This window comes from Dermacentor variabilis, chromosome 8, assembly GCF_050947875.1.
Source record: "Dermacentor variabilis isolate Ectoservices chromosome 8, ASM5094787v1, whole genome shotgun sequence".
NCBI lineage: Eukaryota > Metazoa > Arthropoda > Arachnida > Ixodida > Ixodidae > Dermacentor > Dermacentor variabilis.
The window spans coordinates 22,109,989-22,119,738 of NC_134575.1; the positions used below are offsets into that span (position 1 = coordinate 22,109,989).

The window sequence follows — 9,750 nt, forward strand, 5'->3', positions numbered from 1 at the left end:
AGAGTCGTGGATCACGCGCTAGGGGGCAAGGAGAGCCCGCCGCCGGCACCGCGGCGGCGGGCTCTCCTTGCAAATTTAGCAAATATCGGCTTGCTGCCTCGTTATCAGCATACGTCCGGTCAACGAGGGTTATGCTCCCTGATCGGTTCCACCTATTAACACAAGCGGAACCTAATGACTGCAATTGATACATACTGCCAATAGACCAAATATAATGATGAATTGGAAATTATAAATGTTACTGATGGTTCCTACTATATTTTTGTATATTTTTCCCGCAGAAACAGTAAACAAAGCGATAAATGGGGGAAGATATTGTCCGTTAATTTTCTTGGGCAGTGCAAACGCACGTTCGAGGCAGCCACTTCTGCATATTTTTGTGTTGTACCTGCTCTGTCGTCCTTAACAATCCTAAAAGTGTGTTGACAATTAAATTGCGTACAGAAAAAATGCGGTATTCCTCATAATTTCCACATACAATAACATGATATGACATATGGGAAAAAGGGCTTTTTGTGTGAAAATACGTTTCTCAGATGGAATTGATGTATGTCTCCGTGGTGGGGTAGATTTTTTTTGTTTTGTAGCAGAGTTGCGCAAGAGAAAGTCTGAGGATAAAATAACTGTGTGGCTACTCCTTCTGAGGTTACTTGCACGACGCTATACGCCATGCTGCAAGAATTGCCATCGTCAGTAGCGGGCCGCTGCAGTGGACACTGTCAGCGCTTCTCTACCATATATATATATATATATATATATATATATATATATATATATATATATATATATATATATATATATAATATTTTAAATTCATGTTCCCAGGTACCATGAAGGTGAAGAAACTTTTCGAGACTGATGCCATGAACAACATCGGCGCGGAATTGTGGCCGGGAGTGTTCCCAAAATGTAAGAAGTTCACACCTTGGACCGAAGAATATGTGAAGTGTTTCATCCAAGAAGCTGCGTTTCCTGGCCAGCATGTCTGCTGCACGTGCCCTATGGGCAACCATGAACGCTCAGTCGTTGATGAGAGGCTGAGGTGAGTGGACGTTTTGTTTTCTTATTTTAATAGCCATCTTTCAAATCCAGCAGTCACAAATAATAGCAACCGTGAAGTAAAGGGTAACCTGGTCGAAATGTACTAGCTATTTATTAGTAGCCAGTAGCATGCCGGTGTATCCCAAGAAAAGTTTTTAACTTAAGGTTTCTTTGCCTCGTCCTTCGACTTGTTCACTACTGCTGTTGCTGTCTTGCACGCTGAGTTGGTAAGTGATTGAGAACGGATGTATGTAGATGGATGGAGTAGATATAGAGTTGAGGTGCCGTCAATAAACATGCCTATTACGCGGGCTTTATGAGCATCCTCCTCTGCAGACCCCTAACGTCATGCAATGACCTCCAGAAGGCTGTAATTTCGGAAGCACTCCCCTTCTTTATCGCAAAAGTATATCAGAAGCCGCAGGGCTTACCTTTGTGTTCACGGGCAACAGTCTTGATACGAGGTACCTGCAACAGTAGAGAAAGCAGGGAGAGAGTAGGCAAAGCAAATGCAGTCACGGAACCAGCTGCTTCGTGCCACTCTTTGCATGGGGCAGCATGCATAAATGAGAGAACTGCGGAAGAAAAGGGAAAGGCGCAGCTATAGAGCATCCATCGTTTGAGGTATTCTTCAATAAAGGAAAGTCTACTTGTAGAAGTAATGACAGTAGCGAATAAACTGTATAAATGTGAATTCAAGGCACCGTACGGTACGTTTGTGCTATTTATGAAAAATAGAAGTCACGAAGGGGGGGAGGGGTCTGTCTGCGCATACAACTGCAGGGCGTGCAGACGTAAAGCTGCATTGAAGCACCGCAGGGTCAAGACGACAATACGGAAGCGGTAGTTGAGCAACTTGACGTTTCGATGCAATGCGATGTGCAGTGTGAGGCAAAATGACAGCCCAAATTTCTGGCACGTTGCGGATAATGGCACGCAAAAACGCCTCGATCCCACACGTCTCGTTGTATCATACACACGCCATACAAGCGGCGCGCAACGTAACATCCGAGATCCCCTCACGATGCTCGGACGCCTTCAACATCACTGCTAATTATAGTAAATCAACGCAAATTTCGCAGAAAGATTCGCTTGCATTGATTTCTAAAGGATGTGAGATCCACATGACCTTTTTAGTATTGCATTCAAAATTGAAGCGAAAATGTGTATTCTTCGTGCAGTGTCCAAAATTAAACATACTGAAAACATTAAGCGACACATATCCAAGTATCAAAATTCTTACATGTATGTTAAATGTTTATTAACACATTGAAAATAATTGAGCATTAAACAAGTCACTGCATTTCGTATGATGAGGCTGGCCCTTGTAATCCTGCATGGTATTCGCTGGCACGGCCAGCCTGCATGCCTTCACAGTGATGCAGTGTGTTCGAAATCTTGGCTCATTGGCCACTACAGAATCCGTTACTTTTGTGGGAAACAGTGTCCAAATAAACAAAGATGGCTACGTCATCCTGGTTCACGGCGGCTCTTGCGGTTGGTGCTCTGCTTACGATTCTCTTTTGTGGCGCCAGATTGAGGTGTTTCGTGGAATCGGAGAGACTCCTTGCTGCCGATCCCTTTATTTTATTCGGTCTCAAGGATTTCCGTAACGAAATCAAGGAAATTGTTGCGCTGTGCATGCAGATGCGCGGACGGCCCAGTGAGCCACATCGCAATTTTTTACACAGAAAGAGCCTTTCAAGATAGCCAGAGGAAAAAAAGGAAGTGTTGGCGCGTAGTCAGCCTCCCGAAAGTTCAAGGACATGTTCGCGGTGTTGATCTACCGCTGCAGGTAGAATACTTCACTGTTTTCGATCTTCATGGGCAACTCTACACTGCGAGTCCTGTCGCAGTATATCACATATAGCATCTCACAATATATCGGCAATAACGTCTGCCGTGCTTTTAGAGGCTTAATAGTGATATTCTGTAATGATAGAACAAGGCTAAAAACTGTAACATTACCTGGTCGGTGTGTCTTAGGTGAAAAACAAATGAAAGGTCCATTTGTGAATCGGGCTGCGCCTTTCCTTAACGCGCGAGCGTAACTTGCCAGCTAGCGCAATCGACGGCGTCTGTCTGAAGCCACGATGGAAGCGAATTAGTAAGGCGTCTGGAGATGATAAAATTGCGCGCCGGGCTAATTACGAAGGTGTGCGAGCATGCGAAAAGGTTACGCGACCGAGAGGAAATTGTAGGTAACGTTTAGGGAAGCGGTAAGCAGAAACCAGGCGAATCATCGCGCAGAACTAAGGGAGGCAGAGGCGTTCCGGGTTGACCGACTCTGTCAGTTGCTACACGCTTTGTATGCGATATAGACGTATTGGGTTTGGCTCGAGATAAGATCATCCTCGCGCAGCCTACGCTGTGTGTGCGAGGGAAAGCGTGCGACTTCCACCCGGCGATGGCGGCTCATTCTCGCATGCGCAAGGGTTGACGCGCACCGTATTCCGTCGCGTGCATGGTAAAGGGCGATAGGAAGGACGGAGTTGTCATACTTCGGACGCGCGCGGTCGTGCGGGCTTTATCTTGAAAGCGATCTGCTTTGGGGTCACAGCCTGGGTGGGCCGACAGCTCGTAGCTTTGCGGGCGCTGTGTTCTCTCCACTCAGTTTGCGTTGAAGCGAAAGACAGCACGAAGGTCGTTTCACTCGCTGCTGCTGCCGCGAAACCTCACGCCATCATTTTGAAAGCGCGTGTCGGTGGTCATCGAGTGTGAAGTGTTCATGTTTGCCGGTGCGGCGCGCTGACACCATGCTAGGTAATTTACTTAGTAAGCACATGTTTGCAAGGGGGAGTTCTACTCCGACGGCTGCTGCGTATGGCACGGCTTCGCGATCCCTCTCTTGAATACGATCTGCGAAGAGAACAGTGTAGGAGTTCAGGCGCACCGAGAGCCGACAGCATCGTGTGAGCTATAGCCCCCATACGCTTACGCGTCGGTGCTAATTTTGTTTTATTTCTCACATCTACAATCACATCATCATCATCATCATCATCATCATCATCTTCTTCTTCTTCTTCTTTTTCATCATCCTATTTCATGTCAACTGTACGACGAAGGCCTCTCCCTGGCATCTCCAATTACCCCTGTCCTGCGCCAACCGATTCCAGCTACCACCCGCAAATCCCATAATTTCGTCTCACCACCTCGTCTTCTGCCGTCCTCAACTGCACTTCCCTTCTCTTTGTATCTATTCGGTCACCCTAATGGTCCAACGGTTATCTAATCTGCGCATTACATGGCCGGCCCCGCGCCATTTTTCTCTCTTATTGTCAATTAGAATATTGTTTATACCTGCTTGCTCTGTGATGCAAACCGCCCTTTTTCTATGTCTTAAAGTTATGCCAAACATTCTTCGTTCTATTGCTTTTTGCGCGGTCCTTAACTTGTTCGCAAGCTTCTTCGTCAGTCTCCAAGTGTCTGCCTGGTATGCTAGCCTCGGTAAAACGCATTTATTGTATACCTTCTATTTCAATAGTAACGGTAAGCTACCAGTGAGGAGCTCACGATGTCTGCCGTATGCGATCCCACCCATTTTTATTTTTTTGGTAATTTCCTTCTCGTGGTCAGAGTTGTGTATGATTATTTGACCTAGTTAAACGTACTCCTTCACAGGCTCTAAATGCTGACTGGCGATCTTGAACTCTTGTTCCCTTGCCCGGTTATTCATCATTATGTTTGTCTTCTGCATAATAAATTTCTACCCCACTCTTACACTCTCCCTGTTAAGGTCCTCAATCATTTGGCGTAACTCGTCTGCAGTGTTTCTGAATAGAACAATGTCATAGTCAAACCGAAGGTTCCTGAGCTACTCGCCGTCGAACCTTACTCCTAACCCTTCCCAGTTTAATAGCCTGAATACTTCTTCCAAGCATGCAGTGAATAGCATTGAAGAGATTGTCTTTTTGTATGACCCCTTTCTTTATAGGTATCTTCCAACTTTTCTTGTGTAGAGTTTAGGTGGTTGTGGAACCTCTGTAGATATTTTTAAGGTATTTAAGTACGCCGTATCACTCCTTGACTTCGCAATGCATCAATGACTGCAGGTATCTTTGCTGAATCGAATGCCTTTTCGTAAACTATGAAAGGGATAAGGAGAGGCTGATTGTAATTGGTATGTAAACGTTCTATTACACTCTTCAAGCCTTTGTGTATGCTGCGAACAAATGTAGAAGAAATTCTTTGGGTCATCGAGTAATTATTTACGATTCAGAATAGGAACGTAGCGGTCGTAGAAATGTCTTTATACCAGTAAAATGTGAATAGTTTCGATTAGCGAACCTAGTATTACGACAGCTGCTGTCAACTCTTCTATTTCTCAGGAATCCAGGGATTCATCTTTTGCACACTATATTACAAGCGCGCATAGGGCGTATTTTGCAACAATTTGTCGTATCTTCAAGTCATCGGAAGTGGGGACCTATCAAGTATCTGCTTTCCGCATATCAGAAGTTTGTTTTCGTTTGAACTACTTCAGTGATGTAGCTGGGAAGAGATGTTATAAATACCTGATAGGTATTATTATGTGAATCGCAATGTGCAGGAATATATACTCTGAAGGTATAGGAAAAATACGTTTTTAAAAGTGTTAGAAGTATTTTAGTAAAATCAGCTGTCAAGTCTTTCCTGTTTTATTGCACGGCAGCAAATGACCAGTCATAACGTTGTTAAAGAAAAAGCGTTTCTTTGTCCGATGTACAACCTACTGCATTCTCGGCAAAAAACGCTCAAAATGCTGGAACACATTACTATAGATTGTTTGGATCCAGAGTTTGGCTAGGAGCGGGAAAAAAGGAAAACAAGGGGGACCTTCATAATTCCATATGGAAGTATCCTCTTACTTTTTAACATAGACATATGCCGTGGGATTTCATTATGGTTCTCAGCCCTCACAGTATGTGGAAGACGAGACTGCAAGTGCGCTACGCCGATATGAGCACACATACTCTGCGAGAACTGTTCATTGAAGGTCTCCCGTCTTTGCTTGATGTACACAGGACACAGTCCAAAGCCACAGAGGGCACGTGGGTAAGGTTGGTGGATGAACTTGTCCCCTTGAAACATTTTAGAGCTGTCATATTAGAAATATTTACTTGTATTCCATTAGGCCACAATTGCAGGGGTAACTCTATCGTGCCACAGCCATCTAACATTTTAAGATCGTTCCCGCGCAATAGTTATGATGATGATTAGCATTGGAGCTTGGCGAAAAAGCAAGTGGTGCATAGTTTGCCGACGCTAATAGACTCTTTCAGATAAACACAGCGTGTTAACGGTGATTATGATTTTCATGGTATGGTGCATACCTACAGCGGTTGATCGGTCAAGAAACAGCCGACAATACCAAATAAATAGGAAAAACTGAACACCAGCCAATACAATAGTTTTCACATTATGTAGCAAGGGTGCGTCCAGAGCACATGCACGAGCACCAGTTTCCTTTACGCAGAGGACGCAGAAAAGAAATGATCAATTGTATTGGCACGGGGCGGCCGTTGTACGGCGCCACCATCGCGCTTGCGAACAGCGCCACTGCGGTAAAGCTGTGAAACTTGTCTTGACTCTTGGCAGACGACGCGATCGTCACGGCTTTCCGCGTGCTCTTCTGCTGAGGCTTTTATGGCCTTGTGAACTGCAAAAATTTCTTGAGAACTGCTAGCCTGGGAACTAAAAGACATATATATACATATATATATATATATATATATATATATATATATATATATATATATATATATATATATATAAGGCTGAGAGTGCCTACGATGTTCGTCAGCGGCAGAGAGCAAACATCGGCACTATTAATGGGAACTGTCTTCTACAGAAGCTCACTGTGCCGAACTACGGTGCAATCCTGCAATTAGTTATGCATCTCTAGGGCTAGTGCTTACTTACGCTTGACGACGTTTCATGTTTTTATAAGAATATTCTTGCAGCTAGACTAAGCAAGGCGCATAAAATCTGTAAAATTTACCGGCAAAGACGGTTTCGAGAACCGCTGCACACACGCCCCTCGTGTGGCCTTTGAAAGTGATGAAGAGAGGACTAAATGATGGCACAAGTCGCAAGCAGTAATGCTTATCCGAAAGCGAATGGCGATACTGACTCAATAACAGTATGTTGGCACGGTATTCCACAAAAAAATACTTACGGTGACTCTGCTGTAGCGCAGTTCTACCCATGTGCTAAGCTTTATTCCCAACGAAGTGTCTGAAGGTACGCAAGACGATATCGCCAACATGAAGTGTACTTCAACGGGCTCCTTTTATATACTTTCTTGGGAGTATGTCCGACGTACTTTTTCAGTTGATCTTAGTAGACATACATCCAATCAATGAGGATAAAGATTTTCGCCCTGCACCATCACACAAATTGGAGCGTTACTTAAGGATTGAAAAAATTATAGTCCCCCCAGAATGCTGCACCACATACTTGGTTACGCTCACTTGTGGGGCCACTAAAAATCTTAATAATACAGCTAAGACCGGTCGTTCTCAGTGCGATAAGCAACAGTAAGTTCTAGCAATGATGGTGTTGCCGAATTAAAAGCTACACTAAGGATGCACAACCATCTTTACCGTAATAAAGCACTGCTAATTGTTGAGATCACCAATGAAATGATCATTCTTCAGAACTGTTCATTATACACGCACAGCTTCCCACCAACAAGATAACAAGCGTAAAAACAGCAAACAGAAGAATAAATGTACTTAAACGCATAACCTGAACGTTGTAAGGATGCGGCTCTTTGGCAGCTGTGAGAACGCACTGCTTGCTCTAATCTTGCCAGACAAAATTGGTGAACAAGGTTTTTGTCACTCCCGACAAGCTATAACTCACCAGCTGACAAGCACTAATATATAAATGAAGAAAACACGACAAATAAATAGCAGTTAGCAGTTCTCCCTCTCAGCCGTTCAAGCTAAACCCATAACTTGGTCCACTGCAGTATTTTTGGTAATAATTGTGATCTTCCACATAATTAGACTGCTTTCGTGCGATTTTTGTTTATTTTGGCGTTTACAATGACCAAGGGGTACCAATAATAAAAATGGGTTGGATTGCGTACGGCCGACATTGTCAGCTCCAGACTGCAAGCTTACCATTATCATTGAAAAGGAAGGTGTACAATCACTGCATTTTACCAGTGCTGACATATGGGGCAGAGAGATGGAGGATGACGAAGAAGCTTGAGAACAAATTATGGACCACGCAAAGAGCGATGGAACGAATATTTCTGGGCATAACGTTAAGGGACAGAAAGAGAGCGGTTTGGATCAGAAAAGAAACGGGTATAGACGATATTTTAATTGACATCAAGAGAAAAAGAATGGAGCTGGGCAGATTATCTAAAGTGCCGGTTGGGTAACCGTTGGACCATTAGGGTGATGGAATGATTGCCAAGAGAAGGGAAACACAGTCGAGTAGGGCAGAAGTGTAGGTGGAGCGATGAAATTAGGAAATTCGCGGGCGCTACTTGGAATTGGCTGACGCGTGACCGGGGTAATTGGAGATATCAAAGAGAGGCCTTCGTCCTGTAGTGGACATAAACCATGCAGATAATGATAATGAGGATGACGATGACCAAGTATTGCCGTTTTAGGCATATTTAGCTGACCCTTTATCAATAACGTGTTTAACGCCTCTTCATTCATAAAAGTGAGCCGAAAGAAAGCACTACGAGCACTTCAAATGTGGCCGATCCCCTCTCGGATACGACACATGAGTATCACTTTAATGTCTTGTCGTGATACAGCAGAACGACGCCATGACTTGCTCGAATTCTTCCTCGATTTCCCGCTCATTTGCGTTCACTTTCTTTTTCCTTGCGCCATTGCAGAGTAGGAACCCAGATTTGTGTCTGCTTTATCTCCCTGCGTTTTCTTTATTATTTATTTTCACCACTCGCATGTACAGGTAGAGGGAAAAGAACTAAATAAAATTTACTCACCGATGACGTTTGAAACACTTAGGACAAAGAATGCAAAGGTGATTAAAATAGAAAGGAACAACAGCAAATGTTTGACTAGTGTCCTTTTAATAGACCACAAATTTTGTACCAAATGAAGGTGATGGCGTGCATCTTATTCCATTCAGTAATCTAACACAGCAGCTAGTCCTGATTGTCATATATCAAACAATGTGAATCGCGTTGCAGGTGATTTGTGCATGACATATTCATACTAGTTGCGTTTGCGTGTTTTTCAGAGTGAAACAGGTCAGTGGAGTACGAGTCGTAGACGCATCCGTGATGCCTTCCATCGTCACTGGAAATACGAATGCCGCCGTCATGATGATCGCCGCTAAAGCGTCGGCTATGATATTGCAGGACGCAAAGAGTCAAGCCGAGGACACAAGATGTTAACGCGCCTACTCAATGATTACATCGCACAGGCGCATATCTTTCCAGGGAAATAAATGTTTTTCTACGAATTTTTCTGCTACTTCTAAAATATATACTTTTTTTATTTTCGTGAGAATGGAGAATGGCGCTGCTAAGACCAATGCAACTCTTACACGACAATCATTTTATTGGAAGCAAACGTATCAAGACGTTTCACCTCCCAAAATATGCCGCGATTCACAGGCCTTTAACAAGGTCATCTTTTAACTGCCCGGCAATTCGCACTTAGTTTATCAGGTGCGCAAAAAAGAGCACTTGAACCTCATGCTGTACCACTACAATCTCAAAAGGGCCCTGGA

The 9,750-nt window shown here is 43.9% G+C and overlaps 1 protein-coding gene across 1 annotated transcript; it reads left to right on the top strand.

Annotated features, from left to right (window-relative positions):
* Window positions 1–830: 830 nt before the first annotated feature.
* LOC142589803 (4-pyridoxate dehydrogenase-like) lies at window positions 831–9,425 on the top strand. Its single transcript, XM_075701382.1, has 2 exons — window positions 831–1,042; window positions 9,256–9,425. Exons 1-2 carry the CDS (start codon window positions 831–833, stop codon window positions 9,410–9,412), a joined length of 369 nt encoding a protein of 122 aa, XP_075557497.1. The 3' UTR covers window positions 9,413–9,425.
* Window positions 9,426–9,750: the final 325 nt, after the last annotated feature.

Bases quoted from the DNA above. Each gene is read 5' to 3' on its own strand.
- LOC142589803 (XM_075701382.1), top strand. From the start codon at position 831: ATGAAGGTGAAGAAACTTTTCGAGACTGATGCCATGAACAACATCGGC. The intron at 1,043-9,255 runs GTGAGTGGACGT...CGTGTTTTTCAG, and splicing joins GTCGTTGATGAGAGGCTGAG to AGTGAAACAGGTCAGTGGAG.